A 21,817-nucleotide genomic window follows, 5' to 3' on the forward strand; every position below is an offset into this window, starting at 1 on the left:
AGCATTTGGGAAGAGTTCTGGGTGATCTGTGGAATAGAATCTTAAATTCTGGGATTTTCCTCCAACTTTTCTGGAATACGTAATGTTCGATTTGTACACGTATACGGATAATACATTACCGTAGTTAGTTTAAGGAATGTTTTTTTAAAGCTTTAACCCACAAAATGTTTCAAGGCCATTTAAAAAAAAAAAAAAAAAAGTAGAGAATCTCGTATTTTTTGTTTTCATTTTCTTGGCAGAAATAGGTACGTTTCGTCTTAGCCCCACCCCTACATTGGCTGCAGCCAATTAGAAGGACCAAGGACTGTTTGAGAAAAGCTTTGCCTTAAATGCATGGGGAGAAGTGATCAGGGCAGCGAACAGAGCATCATTCAGATAGGAGAACAGAGCCTCTATTACTGACACAGCATCGAGCCAGCACACCTCCTACCACTAAGACTCAGTAGGTACATTCTGCATTCCAACTCTTCCTGCTTTGCCTCTCACTTAGCCTTGTATTCACTCTCGCTGTGAACTACAGTATACTACTTTACATCAGCTACTAACTTTTTACTATTTCTTATATACTCTTTATATAACACCCCCTTCTAAAATGACTACATATGGGGTGTAACTTTATCTTTAACCCTCACTCACGTTCCCCATGTAACTTTTGCTATAATAGCTCATTTTTCTTTTTAAACACATTCCTTTCATTTGCAGGTCTCCCACATTCAGAAATAATTGAAATAATTTGCTTATTTCTATTACTTTTTATATCATGTTATTTTAATACATTTTAATTTTTTAAAGCTATCATGTGTCATTTTTTAATTCTCGCTTGATATTTTCTCTTTTCCAAAAAAATAAATTTAGTTTCTCACTACATTTTTCCCCGTAATATAAGACTTGCTTTCTAAAGTTTATGCTATTTCCCTTATGTTAGTTTTTAATGGTCTCTTTTATACGATTAGTTGAATTTCTTTACGCATATTCTAACAGATATTATACAATTTTGAAAAAAATATGGAATATATTTTGTACTTTTCCCATTTCTTCTGAAATATTGACAAGATTTATCATTTTGGACTAAGTAACTAAAGAAAACTTAACATTAATGATTCATTTTATTGGCATTCATTTATTTTTCTAAAATGTCCATTGTATGTATTTCTGCTGCAATTATTGATTTTGCATGATCTGACAAAGCAGAAACATTCAGTTAGAAAAGAGCTATGCAATGATTTGTATTCTATGCTCCTTTCTATTTATTTATTATATCTATTTATTTATCTATCTATTATCTATCTGTCTATGTGTGTATATATATATATATATATATATATATATATATATATATATATATATGCACACAAATACAAGTATAGGTATGTACTCTTATATGTATATTAAATATTAATATATATATATATATATATATATATATATATGCACACAAATACAAGTATAGGTATGTACTCTTATATGTATAGTAATATATATATATATATATATATATATATATATATATATATATATATATATATATACACATATATATACATATATATATGATCATTTCACATTGCTGCTAGATTCATTAATTGGTTCATCTTTTACTGTTTAGTAACATATTGGTTTCTTTTTTCTATATTCCCATTTTATTATTCTTTCTCACTGTTTACCGGAATTTTACATGTATCATCACAGCATAAAATTAGCTTAACATTATTTATTTAGATCAGAATTTGCAAAACCTACACAATAAACCTATATGTGCAGCCTTTTCACTATCCCGCACAAGTTTCTAATTCTGCGTTCAGCAGCTAAGCATCTGTGTCCTTATTTGGATATGATATTGTAGGTATTTGAAGATATTTGACTTCCCTGTTGTCATTACCAATGAAACAATGAACTTTTATGACCAATAATAATCATATTGTCATTGTTTTGGTTTTTTTTATGAAATGAACACTTCTCTTAGAAGTTTAATATTCTGACATTTCAAACATATAGCGTAATAAATGTATCAGGGACAGCTCAAGGTCAAATGAAGGCAACATTTAAAGTGGTCAAAAACTATTACATGGCATAATATGTGGATGTATCTGTAAAAAGCTTTAGTATCAAGACACAGTTCATAGTCAACTGTCAGGAATTGAGACGTCGGTTGTTGTCTGCTGTAACACATAATATCCACCTTACGTGCCCAAGTAAATAACTATAGTTTGGATACTTTGGATGCTTAGCTAATATTGTTTAATTTCACTTGTCTTTTATACTGTTAATCTGTTAATATCTGTATAGAGAAATTCCAAGTTTTCTATATCCTGTATATTAGCATAAATAGTACAATCAGAACACTTAACTTTGAAACAGTATTAATATCCTTTAGTCTTTGGTTGCATATGGATAAGTAGTTTTGTATTATGTTAGATTCATATGTTTATTGAGCTTAACCCTATTTGGACGCTCCTATATTTGACTTTTGGTTATATATCCGTATCATGTTTCTTCTGCAGTTTTACATTTTCCTTGTAGTGTAAACATTGTTCTCCGTTTATTCTGTAATAAAGTATCAAAATCAATATCAAAATAAGAGTATTTATTTCCCAGAAAACAAGTGACTTAAACCTTGTTGCATAGTTCAATTGTTATAATACAAATTGTAGAGATTTTGCTAAACCCATTTGCCCTGCTTAGAAAGATTTCAGGAAGGATTTGTATGCCTCTTGTTAACTCAGCATGAATCTGTTTTCATGTGGTTACTAATTACATGTCGTACCAAGATTATAGCTAGAAGCATTCACTTAGTATACTGTATATAGGGACTATACATGGACATTGCCCATCTTCATTCCAAGTTGTCCACTTGGAAGCCACCAAACATCTTACCAGAGTGATATATTCCTTTGGAAGCATAGCCTGATTGTAGTGTCACAGGGTTAGTTCTTACAAGTGACTATAGGAAAATTGACCACCTAACAACAGTATCAGCAAGATAATTTACTTTACTAAAGCCAAGCTTGTATTCTAGTAGTGTATATAATATCGTAATTCTAAATGACTCATGGGTCCCTTGCTTTACATAGGCTTAAGTATATATTTTGCTATGCTATTTTGTAAACACGGTAGAGGGAAACTTGGCATGCACTTGACTTGTGTAACTTTTATCCCTTTGTGTTCAGGGGAAAACACTTTCTCCATAGTTTTTTCTGTTCTATGGCTACCACCTTATTTTTTTATTAGCTATAGTTCAAGCAAATTTTTTAATACTATCATTAATTGTTCCACTTTCCTAGTAAAAGAAACATCATGAGTGACGATCAGAGCCTTTCAGAGGTGGAGATGAGCCCAGTTGGGTCTGAAGATCCTTCTTTGACACCTGAGCCTCTGGCATCTCATTCCCATTCTGGTCCAGATGATGATGAAGATGGAAAGGTGAAGAAAGAGCATGATTCAGAGGATGAAAGGTTTCCTGTCTGCATTCGTGAAGCTGTCTCCCAAGTTTTGAGTGGTTACGACTGGACATTAGTTCCTATGCCAGTGAGGGTCAATGGTGGCAACAAGTCTAAACCACATGTGAAGCGACCCATGAATGCTTTCATGGTATGGGCACAAGCTGCCCGCCGTAAGTTGGCTGACCAGTATCCACACCTACACAATGCAGAGCTGAGCAAGACACTTGGCAAACTTTGGAGGTAAGATTTTGAGTATACGCCTTAGGATCACGGATCACATTGAAGGTTTTTAGAAAACCAAGCATATTCATTATTTCACAAAATATTTCTTTAGTAATTTTTTTCATTCCTATTTTGCACAATTTTCATTTATCATTACTATTTCTGAAGTTGATTTTGTTCATTGCTACTTAATATACAAATTGTTTGCCCAACAGTTGCTAAAGCAAACAAATCACTCTAAAAATATATTTTTACAATGCTATAGTTTTCAGTCCATAGCAGAATGTTCTTAGTTACAGTGGTACCTTTACAGTATTTTCTCAGACTATGAGGCTAGTCAATCAAAGAATTCCCTGAATGGACAAATTTTCTATTTTAAAAAACAATCTTGTAAATACTTGAGAAAGTTTTAATCTTTTTTGGGTTGTATTTTACAGATTGCTGAATGAAAATGATAAAAGACCTTTCATTGAAGAAGCTGAGAGACTGCGGATGCAACACAAGAAAGACCATCCAGATTATAAATATCAGCCTCGTAGAAGAAAAAATGGAAAGCCCACCACCGGAGAGGGAGATGGTTCCTCTGAAAATGAGGGAGGTGCAGCATCCATACAGGCCCACTATAAAAACTCACATTTGGATCATAGACATGGTTCTCCTATGTCTGATGGGAACTCAGAACACTCTGCAGGTAATAGAAATCAGGTTAATTCTCATGTAAAAATTTTACATCAAGCTGAATAACATGGAAATGATAATACAGAATTTTATTTTTCTATTTTAACGGCCTTTGGCTCGATCCCAAGCTATGGGTACTTGATTGATGAACGATCTGTAGGAAGATCGATTTTTGTAAGCCTAGATAGGTCCACCAGGGTCCTCTTTGTCGTTATCTTGATAGTATCAGGCCATCAGTTTGCTGGTCTTCCTCTTTGCCATGTTCATTCTATTCTTCTGACAATGATGAACTTCTCCCATGATTGCTTTCTTCGTATGATGTAATACAGAGATGAAGTAAAAAATACAATAGTCTTCATAGTAATCTATGGCTTGACCAAAGATAAGTCACTCTCTGAGTTATTGTACACTGGAGGTGTATAAATTAGGTGAATGTTGGTCAAATACCTGGCAAGTAAGAGGGGAAAACAAGGTCACGGAAGTTGCCACAAGGGGTGCTTAACAGTGAATTGAGAACCTATGCACGCTCTGCTGAGCGGTGTATGCTTATCTATAGGGAGTCAAGGGGAATACCTGCTAAGCGTTTGCTCAGTAAGTGGCCACTCATTGGCTCCAGCTGGCACGTGATACAACAATGTCATGTCACCCCCAGGAACAGTGGCGCCAAAATCGCTGGAATGGTGCTGCTGTAAGAGGAGAGTATACACTGTTTTTATTTTAATTTAGGTCCTTAATTGATTAAGCTGGGGTTGTACAGTAGTGGTCAATCCTTTTAACACACCCATAGGGCACATCACACAAAGATCAGTCTTCTGCCATTTCTATATTTGTTTCTGTGATGTATGTATTATCTTTTCTCAAGTTAGCAATGAAATAGTAATAATCAATAATGTAAGAAAGTAAAACTATTTTCTCCCATGCTCATCGGCAATTACATCAGCATGAAAAATACAAAATGGAGAAGTCACAAAGATTATGTTTTTATGGACTTCTGGCTATATTACATTTTCTAACAATGTGTATCCATACTTCTTTATTTTAGGACAAAGTCATGGTCCTCCAACCCCACCAACAACACCTAAAACAGAACTTCAGGGTGGAAAATCTGACGGAAAGAGAGATGGATCTCGCTCTCTTGCAGATGGAGGAAAACCACACATTGATTTTGGCAACGTTGATATTGGAGAAATAAGCCATGATGTTATGTCCAATATGGAGCAATTTGATGTCAATGAATTTGACCAGTACCTTCCACCAAATGGTCACGCAGCACACCCAAGTCACATTGGGGGTTACACTTCCAGCTATGGTCTCAGTGGAGCTTTAGCTGCTGGCCCTTCAGCCTGGGCCCTGGCAAAACAACATGCTCCCAATGTGGCAGACTCAAAAGCTCAGGTGAAGACGGAAAGCTCAAGTACCAGCCACTATCCAGAGCAACCATCCACATCACAGCTGACCTACACCTCACTGGGGCTGCCACACTATGGTTCAGCCTTTCCTTCTATCTCAAGGCCACAGTTCGACTACTCAGACCACCAGTCACCGAGTTCTTATTACAGCCATTCCAGTCAAGCATCTGGGCTCTACTCGGCATTCTCCTATATGGGCCCTCCACAGCGTCCTCTTTATACTGCAATTTCTGATCCACCTAGTGTGGCTCCATCACATAGCCCAACACATTGGGAACAACCTGTCTACACCACTCTGTCAAGACCATGAGAATTACAGAAAAGCAGGCAAAGGAGGGACATCTCTCGGAGAGAACCATACTCCGATGGGGTCCTCCCACAGCTCAAATCCCAGGTAGAATCCGGATTCAATGAGCACCAGGGGAACTGGTTTCTATGGGCCACTGAGAAAGACGGTGACCAGGGAAAAATGGGCCTATTTTCTTACGTAAAAACAAAACTCCAGTGTAAAAATGGTGGGCTAGAATAGCAGGGCAATGCAGGGATGGGGGAAGGGAATAAAGATTATACACTGATTATGAACTAGTGTCTCTCATATTAGAGGAGGAAGCTGCAACATCTGACTTTGTAGTGGCTTTGATTTTAGGCGCCAGATTGGCTGGCAGAATTGACTATGCACAGCCAATGGCTGCAGAAAAAAAACAAACAGATTTCTATCTGAAAGCAGCTTGACGTTCTCATCCAGTTGACCTGGGCTGCTAACCAGTTTGAAAGAAGGGATAGTCCATGTATCACTAATCAACTTAACATCATGGGAATAAACTGATTCTTAGTTTCTCCGAGTTACTTGTACACATCATACTAAAATGATTATTAGTTTATGATGGAAAGTCTGATACAGTTCTTGCTTTACCTTTTCCTAATCCCATCAGTTTAGATGGGGAGCAAATAGAGCTGCATCATATAATTCCTGAAGAACTAGAGCAAGTGAAGGCAGGAGATAACTCATTCAATAGTATTCCACTCGTTGTGCAGTGGTCAGCGCAATAAAGTGACAAATTGCTCCAATGGGAGTTAGTGTTGGGTGTCTCAAGATGGCCAACATTTGGCTTGCATATTCATCCACAGTACTGTGCAATGCTCAGAAAAATGTCTTAAATAATATGGCATTTTATTACTTTGTCCACATGGTATTGCTAATGGTATGCATCCTGAATGCTCTGTGTTTGTTAAAAACACCTAGAATGGAGAAACCTGGGCTGTCCACTTCCTACATAAATCTTTAGGGGTAGTTGCATCACCATGACCCAAAGGAAGTACAGAAAAGCAAGTCCGAACAAAATAAAAAGTTAGGCTTGATCAAATACTTGCCTTAAATAGATAAACTTGGACTTTACAGTCCCTCTACTGTAGAATGGATGTAACAGCTTTCTACTTGTCATAAGTAACAAATCAGTTACACGATATGAAATGTATTCCTGTCTTTAATCAGGAACCTTGTGTGGAAGTTTACATATTTTTATAATGTCTTAGAATGTCAGTGATAGCTGTGAACACAATTTTCTTGTAGATGTATAGCAATTTAATATGCTAGCATACATACGAGCTCATGTGGCTACCTTACTCCAGTATACCATCTTAAAGTAACCTGTACAAGAGATAAAGCGACTTCAGTCACATTAGGGATAGTACAGAGGGCAGTCAACTCTGCATTTCCCTCTACTACATCTATATGATGGCAGTCATCTTGGTCCCCCCCCCAAAACACTATTTACTGACATTTCTCCTAACAGGATACTATGAAGTATGTTTATCAGGATGAAAAAAATGGAAACAGTAAAGGCTATATGTAAATATAAAAATATATATCTAAATATATATATTTTTGTTTTCGACAGGTGTGGCGAGACAGGTGCTTTCATACCAAATAATGTCTCGATAGACTTTGGTTTAATCATTTTTGTTTAAATTTTTGGGTTTTTGAAATGAAGAGGGACAGAAATCCATGAGCCCATTTGGGGTTAAGTTATTTGATGCTTTGTCCTATGCCCAGATTAACCATAGTGTATAACAACATTTTGTCCCTTCCTCCATCAGTCTTCATTCAGCTAAAGGTTTTTTTTTTGTTTGTTTCAGTATTTGTCGTTTCTTTTTCACTATGTGTTACTGTATCTATCTTATTTATGTAAATATCATACTATCTTATCCAGTTCTGACATGTCATTCTTTTTAATTGTGCATAAACATATAATACAAGATAAATATATAAAAATAAAAAGTTAAGTTTTTCTGGAATTTTCAATGTAATATTTTACATACATTTGATCTGCTTCTCATTTTTTTTTTCTTATCATAGGAACCTGAAGCGACTTGGCGTCAGGCACGGAACTTCCTCCTCTCTCAGTGCCTTTGACAGCAAAAATGAAATTGAGGGCCTTATGGTGTCTTCAAAATTGCTTTATTATGGGCCTGGAAATATGTTTAGAGTGAGAACATAGTAGCAGTTAAATACATATAATAGTAGGGTGACATAGAGAAGGATAAAACCTAGTAGGAACATTATATAATTTCTTAAAGGGCAAGGACTATATCATACAGTGCCTCATTCTCTATTCCCCACGATTGCAGTATAAAACACTTAATCGCCCATATTTTATGTGTAAAAGTAACATTTTGTGGTGCAGTCTCTAAATAGAGGCCTTGGAAATTCCACGACAATGTTCAAGGGCCTGGTTTATATGCATACTTAGTTCATCTTCATCTAATTTTAATTATTTTTAGTCCAATTATGCCTTTAATGTAATGCATGTTGCCTTCACATACTTTTTTGTGGACTTTGTTGGTGCTCGTAAAAAAAACAAGCAAACATGAATTTCATGCATTCTTTACAAAAAAAAGGCATACCTAAACGCTAAAGGCACATAAACACATAAAAAAAGCCACAGAAAAAAGGAATGTTTGTATTTTGCTTCATAATCAACTATTGATTTCCAGCAAAAAAGGCCAAACAAACAATGCAAAGGAATGTTGCATTTTTTCTAAAAATGCTATGTGTGAAAGCACCCTTAAAAATTATAACTATTTTCATTACATTTATATTAAAAGGAAAATGTCAGCTGATACTCTCCAAACCGTGGTCAGAGTGTATAAGCCACTGGCTGTATGATCACAGTCGTGTATGTTTGACTCTGAAACGCTGCGGCGTTACAGGGAATAGCATACATTTAATAGCCACCGGGGACTGGGCAGCATGGGAGACTAGTCATACAGGCGGGTCAATGAAGGCTTCTACATGCCCGATGACAGTGACTGACAAGCCTCCGCCTATCGCACAGGTACGCAGAGACTTATCAATCACTGTCAGCGGGCATGGAGAAGCCTCCAGGGACCCGCCTGTACGACAAGTGCACAGTGCAGCTCGGTCTTCGACAGCTATTAAAAGTATGTTATTCCCTGTAACGCCGCAGCGTTTCAGAGTCAAACATACATGACTGTGATCATACAGCCAGTGGCTGGTACATGCTGACCATGGTTCGGGCAGCATGTATCAGCTGACAGGTTTGCTTTAAAGGGTTTGTCCACCACTTTACAACACTTCATTTTTGGCCAAAGGGTGGTGGAAACATTTTAAAAAAATCAATCCTTGCTTCCCAGATCAGCGCTGCTCCTCTGTACTCATGTCAGTCTCCTAGCTTCCTCTTCCGATGGGGGACATCACATGAATGCTGCATCCAGTCGGAAGCTGTAGGGGACATAGTGCTTAGTTTTGAGCTGCGCCGGTCTGGGAGGTGAGTCTGTTTTAATTTTCTACCACCTTGGGGACACTAATGAGGTTTAGCAAAGTAGTTGATAACCCTCCCTAACTTTGTTAGATGAAGTTAGTGACCCAGCACAAAATCTTGGTGTCACGACAATGAAATCAAACACAAACTGTTGGGTTTATATATGATACAAAGATGGAAATTCCTCAAAATACATTATCAGACATAGGTATAATAAGGACACACCATAGTCATTTGCTACATAGGGCTAGATAGCACTAACAGCTTAGTAGATATACTTATGTAAAAGTAATAAAATGTCTTTAACATGAAACATTTCCTTTATCCAGGTTATTACCACTAAAGTCCAGAATGTATGATTGGAAGAGTGTATGATGGAAGGGTTGCATCTGATTGCATATAACCTGCCAATGACATAAGAACAAGCACCCTTCTCCATTTCTCTCAGCTTCAATGGTAATCACATCTGAGAAGCAATTGGGGGGAATCGATAGAATAAAATCTCTGCAGTACTTTAATATACAACCAGTAATTCCAGATAGAATGAGATTTGTAACGGGTTAAATATGGCGTCCTCTAAGCACCCTCCCATTTCAGCCCCTCCCCAAGACCAATCCAACAGTCTCCGGTTCCTCATGATCGTATCATTCAGCCTTGAAAACAAAGGCTCTATTTAATGGAGCTCTTGAGAATCTGACCCCGGAAAAGCCAGAACTGCTCCTGCAGATTTACACACAAAGCCGCGTCTGCACGGATGAAATTTCACATCCCCAATGTGATTAAGGGATTCTGCTGTGGGACGCTGGCCTGATTAGCTAATTAACCCTATTTGGCCAAATTTAACCTCACAGTTACCAAGAGCATGGCCTTTATTTCACCAGTAAACAAGCCTTTGAAGTATCTTCAGACTGATTTAATGGAAAAATTGAATGAGCTCCTATAGGATCAGTTAATATAACTTAATATAGTGTGAACTGCAAGGCAGGAACTCTTGTGCACAACGGAAAATGTTTTCATTGTTTTCTTTACAAGCAAAACCCTAAAAAGTTGTCTTTTTTAGTTCTATTCCAATAGTTTAATTCAAATGAGAATTGAAACTTCAGCATCTCCAATATATTCCTAGAAGCATCATTAACTAATATTTCATTAAAGGAAGGTTCACATGACCATATCTTCAGTCCGAGTGCTGTCCAAGACAGTACAGGGACCAATATTATTCCATAGAGCAGTGTAGATGAGCGATTTTTTTTTACTCACCGAATCTTTGTGTGAAAATAAAAATCACACTAGTTTCTTCCGTAAATCGGATGAGACTCACCTATTCTAGCCTATAGGCGCGCAAAAAAAAAAGGAACCACAGTATAGAATCTGTTACGGATACATTGTAATTCCGTAACATAGAAAGCGATAAGTAAACCTAAATGATCTAAATGTAAATTATCTTCCAAATTAATAATAGCTGCAGCTGTAAAAAACAGATTGCGTACGGATTATATATGATTAGATGACAAGTGAGAAAAAAAATGATCCAAGTTTTCTGCGCTCGTGAGAGCTTACCTTAAAAGAGCTTGCAATTTACATTGAAGTCGTTTTATGCAAGGTATACTTGCCGCGACTTAATTATGAAATATGCAAAACATAATTAGGAGTGCAAATAATGTGAGTGCACATTTTAAACATGCAGTATTGACAGTGCCATTATTGACAATTATAACAAAACACTATGGAATATGTCTGCTGCATAAAATACACTCTAAATAGCGCTTGCTCAGTTATCTTATTGAGAACATGAGGCAGTCACTACATTCGAGATGGACTACAATAAAAATTAAGAAAAACACTATATATGCATCTATATAAGCCATGCGGAAGTGATTGTAATAGCCTGCCATACTGCTTTGCAATGCAGCAGTCCATGACATGCAGTCGCGCAACGACAGAGGGTGTCCATTGTAAAATTGTGCGTGGTCATCCTAGTCCTGAATATGTTTTTCTATACTGCGAGCTAGGTGTTGCTTCTTTGCTTGTCTCTGGGCTAGCACTATAATGTTGAACTTGCTTGAACTTTGTCTAAGGCCGGTTTCACAAGTCTGTATATTTCCAGTTCCGGAGATATCCATGTCCGTGTGTGTATCACGTGTGCCACATCAGTACCCCAGCTGTCAGCTTCTGCAAGGTTGGTTATCAAGAATAGAGGGGTTCCCACACTGTTTTTTTAAATTATTTAATAAATAATGTAAAAAAATGGCAAGGGCCCCCCTATTTTTGACAACCAGTCTTGCTAGAGCTCACAGCTGGGGGCTGCTATTCTCAGAATGGTAAGGGGCCATTGATATAGGCCCCCCAGCCTAAAAACAGCAGCATGTAGCTGCCCAGAAAAAGCACATCTATTAGATGTGCCTTTTCTGGCGCTTTGCTCGGCTCTTCCCACTTGCCCTGTAGCGGTGGCAAGTGGGGTAATATTTGTGGGTTTTATGTCACCTTTCAGGTGACATCAAGCCCACGGCTTAGTAATGGAGAGGCGTCTATAAGTCACCTATCCATTACTATTGCTATAGTTATGTTAAAGACACGGCCAGAATAAAGTCCTTTATCTGAAAAAAAATACACAGACCTTTAATGTTCTAAACTAAACTATACTTACTGTAACACCTAATTCCTCAATGCCCTCGATCTCCTGTAATAAAAATAAAATAATAAACCAACGCTGTAATCCAAGTCTGGGGACTAAATAGTTTTCAACCAAGACGGTGCCAAGATGCGACCATCCCGGCTGAAAACCACTGGTGAATGAGATGCTCAGAGTGCAGCATCATTCACCAGCGGTGACATCATCACTGGCTTTTTCCCAGGGTCCAGAGGTCACCTCAGTTCAGCGGTGTTTCAGAGAAAACGTTACATCTTTTAGAATTCCGGTCAAGTACAAATTGATGTGACTAGGATGAATAGTAGAGTTGGTGCAAATCGATTTTCAGGACCCTGTTCATCAGCCATGTCAGTGATCTGTGTCTGTCGGACAAGAGGCCTGGGAACCGCTTCTTACTTGAGAGCATCCCAGCTCCTCTTTTGATTAGTTGGTATGCTGCTATGTCATCACTGCAGTGTGACGCTCATGTGATGTTGTGTAAGCCATTAAGCCATCTTCAAAAGAAGAGCCACAGATGCTGTCAGATTGGAGGCAGCTATTAGGGCTCCCATCCAATGCCACAGACTACTGACATGGCCAATGGACGAAGTCCTGCAAATTGATTTGCACAAACACCAATGACTAGACCAAGAGCTTGGACCCAATTGGCTTCTCCCTAGCCCGCTCACCTAGATTGGCAAGTCTCTCCCTATACACACACAGAGAGAGACTTGTCAGTTTAAGGGTTTATTCAGATGTCAGATTTTCTCGTTCGAGTTCTCAGTGTTTTCATGGATAGCACTTGTACCTATGATAGTCTATATTGTTCACATGTCTGAATTTTTTCCTGGACCAAGTGATCCTCACAAAAGCACGGAGACTTGTCCAATATTGTTCTGAGTGTCGGATCAAACTGGCCAATGCAACTGTATGAATCCATGAAAAATCGGACAGCACTCTCCTTGGATGCCATCGGTGTGCTGTCCATTTTTCATGCACTTTTTGATATGAGAAGCTTAAGAAACTTCCTTCAGTTTTTTTTTTTTACTTCTGCAAACAGCTGATGAAACTCTTACCAAAAACAATTATAATACTCGGACCAATTTTTGTGTACGAGAACAATCACTGATGATTGAATGAGTGGAGAGTGGGAGATGTTGTCAGTGACCTGCCTGTTGGACTAATCATCCTAGACTCATCGTCTCATACATACAGTGGGTACAGAAAGTATTCAGACCCCTTTAATTTTTTCACTCTTTGTTTCATTGCAGTCATTTGGTAAATTCAAAAAAGTTCATTTTTTTCACATTAAAATGTACACTCTGCACTCCATCTTAACTGAAAAAAACAGAAATGTAGAACTTTTTGCAAATTTAATGAAAAAGGAAAATTGAATTAGCACATGGTAAGTATAAGTATTCGGACCCTTTGCTCAGACACTCATATTTAAGTCACATGCTGTCCATTTCCTTGTGATCCTCCTTGAGATGGTTCTACTCCTTCATTGGAGGCCAGCTGTGTTTTATTAAACTGACAGGACTTGATTTGGAAAGGCACAAACCTGTCTATATAAGATCTCAAAGCTCACAGTGCATGTCAGACCAAATGAGAATCATGAAGTCAAAGGAACTGGCCAAGGAGCTCAGAGACAGAAATGTAGCAAGGCACAGATCTGGCCAAGGTTACAACAGAATTTCTGCAGTACTCAAGGTTCCTAAGAGCACAGTGGCCTCCATAATCCTTAAATGGAAGAAGTTTGGGACCACCAGAAGTCTTCCTAGACCTGGCTGTCCAGCCAAACTGAGCAATTTTGGGAGAAGAGCCTTGGTGAGAGAGGTAAAGAAGAACCCCAAGATCACTGTGGCTGAGCTCCAGAAATACAGTAGGGAGATGGGAGAAAGTTCCACAAAGTCAACTATAATAATAATCTTTATTTTTATATAGCGCTAACATATTCCGCAGCGCTTTACAGTTTTGCACACATTATCATCGCTGTCCCCAATGGGGCTCGCAATCTAAATTCCCTATCAGTATGTCTTTGGAATGTGGGAGGAAACCGGAGTGCCCGGAGAAAACCCACGCAAACACGGAGAGAACATACAAACTCTTTGCAGATGTTGTCCTTGGTGGGGTTTGAACCCAGGACTCCAGCGCTGCAAGGCTGCAGTGCTATCCACTGAGCCACCGTGCTGCCCTCTCCCAGTCGGGCCTTTATGGCAGAGTGGCCCAACAGAAGCCTCTCCTCAGTGCAAGAAATATGAAAGCCCGTATAGAGTTTGCTAAAAAACACTTGAAGGACTCCCAGACTATGAGAAATAAGATTCTCTGGTCTGATGAGACGAAGATAGACCTTTTTGATGATAATTCTAAGTGGTATGTGTGGATAAAACCAGGCACTGATCATCACCTGTCCAATACAATCCCAACAGTGAAACATGGTGGTGTTTTTCAGCTGCAGGGACAGGACGACTGGTTATCATTGAAGGAAACATGAATGCGGCCAAGTACAGGGATATCCTGGATGAAAACCTCTTCCAGAGTGCTCTGGACCTCAGACTTGGCCGAAGGTTCACCTTCCAATAAGACAATGACCCTAAGCACACAGCTAAAATAACAAAGGAGTGGCTTCAGAACAACTCTGTGACCATTCTTGACTGGCCCAGCCAGAGACCTGACCTAAACCCAATTGAGCATCTCTGGAGAGACCTGAAAATGGCTCTCCACCAACGTTCACCATCCAACCTGATGGAACTGGATAGGAAGAATGGCAGAGGATCCCCAAATCCAGGTGGGAACAAGTTGTTGCATCATTCCCAAGAAGACTCATGGCTAGCTCAAAAGGGTGCTTCTACTCAATACTGAGCAAATGGTCTGAATACTTATGACCATATGATATTTCAGTTTTTCTTTTTTTAATAAATTTGCAAAAATTACTACATTTCTGTTTTTTTTTTTTTAGTCAAGATGGGGTGCAGAGTGTAGATTAATGTGAAAAAAATGAACTTTTTTGAAATTACCAAATGGCTAGAATGAATCAAAGAGTGAAAAATTTAAAGGGGTCTGAATACTTTCCGCACCCACTGTATAAGGCTGCAATAACAGTCGTTTCCGATTCATGCTGCACATGGTTCGGTCAGTATCAGTCAACTGGTCCACCTTTAAAGGGAAATTATAATGTAAAAAATTATATTTACCTACCGATATGGGGTTAATCTGCAGGTTAATAGCGTTCTGATGTTGCCCTGCACCTGCACTGAGAGCCTCGCGGCCAGGAGGAAATGAACTTTGTAAGTCAGTGCCGAGGCATGGTTGCATCCGCCGCTCACTATGCACTATGGCTATGCTGGTCGCACCTCTATGACTGAAGGCGGAAGCTGCTGGGAGGAAAAAAGTTACTTTCCTCCTGGCAGCGGTGCTCTCAGTGCTGGCGTTAGGCAGCTTAGGAACTCTATTAAGCTGGAGACTAACCCCATATCTGCAGAGTAATAGTATTTTTACATGATAGTGTATTTTCAAAGCGTATTTTAAAAATGTGAAATTCACCCTTGAATAGACTCTTCTAATCACAGTATATGCAGTGTACATGAACACCAAATACTATCATGAGTATTGCTCCTCATATACAGATCACAATCATCAGACTTTACATCGATAAAAACTCTGGCCCAAACTGTTCTAAATGACAGGAGGAATGTAAGGCTACTTTCAAACTAGCGTCATGCACTGCACGTCGCTATGCGTCGTTTTGTTGGAAAAACGCATCATGCAAAAGTGCTTGCAGGATGCGTTTTTCTCTATTCACTTGCATTAGCGATGCAGTGCGACGCATTGCTACACGTAGCAACCGTCGTGTGATGGTTGTGTCGTGTTGCGTCGGTCCGTCGCCACCAAAAAACGTTGCATGTAACGTTTTCTGGTGCGTCGTGTGCAGCATTTCCGACCGCACATGCGCAGCCAGAACTCCGCCCTCGCCTCCCCGCACCTCACAATGGGGCAGCGGATGCATTCAAAAACAGCATCCGCTGCCCCCGTTGTGCGGCGCTTTCAACGCTAGCGTCGTTGCGTCGGCATTGCGACGTGCAGTGCACGACGCTAGTGTGAAAGTAGCCTAAGAGGAATGCACACTAAAAGTATATGCCACTAATAAAGTCCTATGGTTTTCAGTGCAACAAAGATGGGTGATTCATAGAACCCAGCAAAACCTCCTGTCCACATACAGATGTGCTAAAACAGGGGCTGGGATGTGCCTCATTGTCAGATGATTGAAATTCACACAATCATGACTGTGTTTGCCGCTGCTGTCAGATGATTTGGGTATGTGTGTCAGATGACTGTGGCTGATTCGGTCAGATGATTATGTGCCTGTGCATTACACAGTAACAATAGGACATGGATCAGACGCGTGTGTGCTTCCATCACAAGCCGATCAATCTCCCACAGTGAAATGCTGAATGCTGACAAGTTCAAGGAGTCCTACAAGGTCCTCACTGTATCCCCTAACCAAGGCTAGCCTAACAATGGAGGAGAAATGGCACTGTTTCCCAAATGGGATGGAAACAACTTTATGCAAACTACTTGCTAAATAGCCACACCATACATCTACGTAAGAGAATACACTCACATACACGTACATAATACATTACCTATCTATCTATTATCTATATATTATCTATCTATTATCTATCTATCATCTATCTGTCTATTATCTATCTAGCTCTCTATTTATTATCTATATATTATCCAACTGTCTATCTATAATCTATATATTATTTAGCTATATATTATCTATCTATCATCTATTTATCATCTATTATCTATCTATCTATCTATCTATCAATGCATCTATCTTCTATCTATCATCTATCTATATATTATCTATCTATCTAATATCTATCTATTATCTATCTTATCTATCTACTAATCACCTAGTTATCTATTATCTATTTATTATCTATCATCTACTGTATCTATCAGCTATCTTTCTACCTTTCTATCTATCTTTCTAGCTATCATCTTTTTTTATCTATTATTTAGCTATAAATCTATCTTTTTTATCTATTATCTATCTAGTTATTATCTATCTGTCTATTTAATCTATTACCTATCTATCAATCTATCCATCTACTATATATCGATCCATCATCTACTGTATCTATCTATCTATCTATCTATCTATCTATCTATCTATCTATCTATCTATCTATCTATCTATCTCTCTCTATCTATGTGGAGCTGTTCTAGAGGAATTATCAGAATTACAGAAAGACAAGAAAACCCACAAATGATCTGTGCTAATATTCATGGAGAACCGCCTGCCATGGATCAGTGTACCCATCATATGATAGCACGGTCATAATAAGCAAATTGTATCCATGCTCCATATAAACAGTCAGATGACTATATAAACTTAACCCTTGCTTGAAGACGTTGCTGTCTATTACATGGAAAAGCATTAAATAGATTTTGCTTTCTAACCTCGCCTTTCCAACATTTTTTCAAAAGAATTAAAGCTAAAGTGTACATTAAAATTGTACTTTCTGTTAAAGCCCATTATACAGTAGATGCTAGGATTTAGTATTAAGATCGAAAGAGGAGCTGTACTTTGGGACGCGGGGCAGGCGGCATTTGGTGAAATATGCTACAAAGGGGATTTGAGCCCCCGCCATGTTGCCCGATTGCCTACAAGAGCATGAAACTGAAAAAGGCACTTAATAGCTGTCATGATGGATCCCTACCAAAATAGTTCCCAGAACGTCTCGCCCATTTGCCCTGTCCTTACTTTTGCTATGTGAAAGTGAAGATTGTATAAATTTATCCAAACTTTTATTATACTCATATTGGTAAAAAGTACTAGCGAGGGTAGAGAAAGAATAATAAACCATAACCTTTACTAAAGTATACTCGGAAAGCCTCCTGGCTATAAGTAGACAGACACAAATTTAAGCAAAATGCCAAAAATAACCTACAATAGTGTAGTAGACAATTGGTCCAAGTGCCAAAACAGTTGTTTTTTTTATACATCGTGGTATTTGGCTTTGGCAAAATTTTATTGATCCAGTCATGTGTGGATTGCATGCGGTTTTAGTATGTTTCCACAGCGGAAATGGATTAGAAACACATTTTATCTTTTTTTTAATTTTTTACTGTTTTAGGCTGTGTGCACACGTAGCATATTTTTCGCGGTTTTTTCGCGGTTTTTCGCTATAAAACGCTATAAAACCACGAAAAAAACGCTACCATTAAGCATCCTATGTAACAGAATGAATTGGTAAAAAATAAAAGAATTAAAATAAAAAATAGCGATATACTCACTTTCGATGTCCCCCGCAGTCTTCCGGCCTCTCCGCTGCACGCTGCCGCTTCGGTTCCTAGAGCTGCTGGGCGGCGAAGGACCTGCGATGACGTCACGGTCTTGTGATTGGTCGCGAGACCGCATGTGACCGGTCACGTGACCATTCACAAACCGTGACGTCATTACAGGCCCTTCACCGCACAACAGCTATAGGAACGGACGCCGCTGAGGTCTGCAGGTGAGTATAACCATGTTTTTTATTTTTTTTATTATTTTTAAACATTCGATCTTTTACTATAGATGCGGCATAGGCAGCATCTATAGTAAAAAGTTGGTCACACTTGTCAAACACTATGTTTGACAAGTGTGACCAACCTGTCAATCAGTTTTCCAAGCGATGCTACAGATCGCTTGGAAAACTCTAGCATTCTGCAAGCTAATTATGCTTGCAAAATGCTAGTTTTCTGCGGGTATATGCATGCTAATTCTGCATGCGATATACCCGCGGCAGGAGGCGCAGAATTGCCGCGGAAATTTCCGCGGCAATTCTGCAACGTGTGAACTTAGCCTAAATCCGCACATAAAACTCAATGACTTACCAGAGAAATGGACATGTTGCGGATTTCAAAAATGCAAAGTTGCCATGGTGACCCAATGACATCCTGATGACATCCGGGACACCAGGGCTAGCAAGCTAGTAAGATAATGTGCAGTGCATGATTTAAGTACAGGTGCTTCTCACAAAATTAGAATATCATCAAAAAGTTAATTTATTTCAGTTCTTCAATACAAAAAGTGAAACTCATATATTATATAGAGTCATTACAGACAGAGTGATCTATTTCAAGTGTTTATTTCTGTTAATGTTGATGATTATGGCTTACAGCCAAAGAAAACCCAAAAGTCATTATCTCCGTAAATTAGAAAACTTTATAACACCAACTTGAAAAATGATTTTAAAATCTGAAATGTTGGCCTACTGAAATGTATGTTCAGTAATTGCACTCAGGACTTGGTCGAGGCTTCTTTTGCATCAATTACTGCATCAATGCAGCGTGGCATGGAGGCGATCAGCCTGTGGCACTGCTGAGGTGTTATGGAAGCCCAAGTTGCTTTGATAGCAGCCTTCAGCTCATCTGCATTGTTGGGACTGGTGTCTCTCATCTTCCTCTTGACAATAGAATCTATGGGGTTAAGGTCAGGCGAGTTTGCTGCCAATCAAGCACAGTGATACTGTTGTTTTTAAACCAGGTATTGGTACTTTTGGCAGTGTGGACAGGTGCCAAGTCCTGCTGGAGAATGAAATTTCCATCTCCAATAAGCTTGTCGGCAGAGGGAAGCATGAAGTGCTCTAAAATTTTCCTGGTAGACGGATGCGCTGACTTTGGTCTTGATAAAACACAGTAGACCTACACCAGCAGATGACATGGCTCCTCAAACCATCACTGATTGTGGAAACTTCACACTAGACTGATTTGCAAATGAAATGCAACATTTACTTTCCTTGTGGAGTGTGTCAATGACTGCATTCTGGACATCTCTCAAGTCAGCAGTCTTCCCCATGATTGTGGAGCCTACTCAAACAGACTAAGGGACCTTTCTAAATGCTTATGAAGCCTTTGCAGGTGTATGGGTTATACCCATAAATAAATACTTTTATGAAAAAAGTACACATATTTGGTATCACTGTGTCTGGAACGATCCAACCTATAAAACTGTCACACTAGTAACAGTTAACCCCTTCACTAAATACCATAAAAAAATAGTTTTTAAAAAAGGCAAAAAACGATGCTTTTTCGTCATGCCAAACAAAAAAGAAATAAAACTCGATCAAAAAGACAAATGTAAATAAAAATGATATTGCTAAAACGGTCATCTTGACCCTCAAAAAACAAGCCACCATACAGCTCTTCAGTGGAAAAATATAAAAGTTATAGATCTCAGAATAAAGTGATGCAAAAAGAATTCTTTTCTCTATAAAATAGTTTTTCTTGTGTAAAAGCGCCAAAACAGAAAAAAATGAATGTGGTATCGCTGTAGTCGTACTGACCCAAAGAATAAAGCTTCCTTATCAGTTTTTCCACATGCGGAATTGCATAAAAGAAACAAAACAATAAACAACTCCTGATTTGCTGGGTTTTTTTTATTTTGCCTCCCAAAAATTGGAATAGAAAGCAATCAAAAAATGTCATGTGCCCAAAAATGGTACAAATAAAAACGTCAACTCTTCCTGCAAAAAACAAGACCAGGGTCGGACTGGCCTGGCGGGGTAGCGGGTAAACGCCCGGTGGGCCCTGGTGTCGCGGGGGGCCCTTTAAAAACGTGGGCCCTTTAAAAGCGCATCCTAAGTTTTTAGAGTTACGCGCGCGCGCACGTACCATGCTCGGCCCTGCTGCTCTGAAGAATGCCGCGACGCTGGCCTCCCTCACTGTCGCATCGCTGCGGCCGCCCACAGGATAAGGACCTCCTTGACGCTCTATGTGGGCGGTGACACGTGACGCACCTGCGCTCTTTTTCCAGCTCTATTGGCGAAGCTCTGCTCTCCCAGCTCCCGCTGTGCTGGCTGCTGCTGTGAGGTGACTGGTGAGTAGAATTTGAAGTAGTTGGTCGGTAACTAACTTCAGATCACTCTGCTCTCCCGGCCCCGGCTCCTGCTGTGTTCCTGCTGCCGTGTGAGTGATGGTGACCGACTGAGTCTGACACTGAGTCACTGTGTCAGTCTGTCTGGTCTACCGTCTAGACACCTTGAGGTGCCACCTTCTGAGTGACTCCTGCCCTGGCCAGTAGACTGTAGTGCGACGGGGCGATGATCATGGCTGTGTGGTGAGCTGCAGACAGTGCAGCCTGCAGAGCAGAACCAGAGCCTGACACCCTCCCTGAAAGTGCTGGCCAGGCTACATTTCAGTACTCAATAACCTGCGCCTGCTGCTGCTGCAGTGCTGCTTTTAAAGTGCTGTGCAGTACATTTTTCCAGGGTGAGTGCAGTCTGAGCCTTCATCTCATCCCCCATGATATGAATGATCCCATCCCCCCACGATCCAGTCCCATCCCCCATGATCCCTTCCCCATGATCCATTCCCATCCCCCATGATCCCATCATTGGCCGACACAATAGCATTGTTTTATTGTTAACACATGATGCACCACAATCTCGGCCTCCTATGTAAGATATACACGCACCGCACTCTTATATGGCCTAATATGTCATATATGAGGCCTATATACTATACAGACCGCACTATCAGCCTCCTGTAAGCCGTAAATAGGCAGAGACTGTGGTCTGTACAATACCTAAGAGGCTGACAGTCTGTATTTCATATAGGAGGCCGACTGTATATCATATAGAAGGCCGACATACACTCACCGGC

At 39.4% G+C, this 21,817-nt stretch overlaps 1 protein-coding gene across 3 annotated transcripts; it reads left to right on the forward strand.

Annotated features, from left to right (window-relative positions):
* Positions 1-296: 296 nt before the first annotated feature.
* SOX10 (SRY-box transcription factor 10) lies at positions 297-8,949 on the forward strand. 3 transcript variants are annotated; one of them, XR_013218571.1, is made up of 5 exons: positions 297-442; positions 3,282-3,680; positions 4,100-4,353; positions 5,383-6,143; positions 8,106-8,949. XR_013218571.1 is itself a non-coding variant. In XM_077277594.1 (4 exons), the coding sequence occupies exons 2-4, from the start codon at positions 3,295-3,297 to the stop codon at positions 6,057-6,059; spliced, it is 1,317 nt and encodes a 438-aa protein (XP_077133709.1). In that variant the 5' UTR covers positions 297-442; positions 3,282-3,294; the 3' UTR covers positions 6,060-7,999. The 3 variants fall into 3 exon arrangements, 2 of the variants coding, with proteins under 2 accessions (XP_077133709.1, XP_077133710.1); XM_077277594.1 differs by lacking the exon at positions 8,106-8,949 and having other exon boundaries at positions 5,383-7,999; XM_077277595.1 differs by lacking the exon at positions 8,106-8,949 and having other exon boundaries at positions 328-446; positions 5,383-7,999.
* Positions 8,950-21,817: the final 12,868 nt, after the last annotated feature.

Source organism: Ranitomeya variabilis, chromosome 8 (genome assembly GCF_051348905.1).
Source record: "Ranitomeya variabilis isolate aRanVar5 chromosome 8, aRanVar5.hap1, whole genome shotgun sequence".
NCBI classification, from domain to species: domain Eukaryota; kingdom Metazoa; phylum Chordata; class Amphibia; order Anura; family Dendrobatidae; genus Ranitomeya; species Ranitomeya variabilis.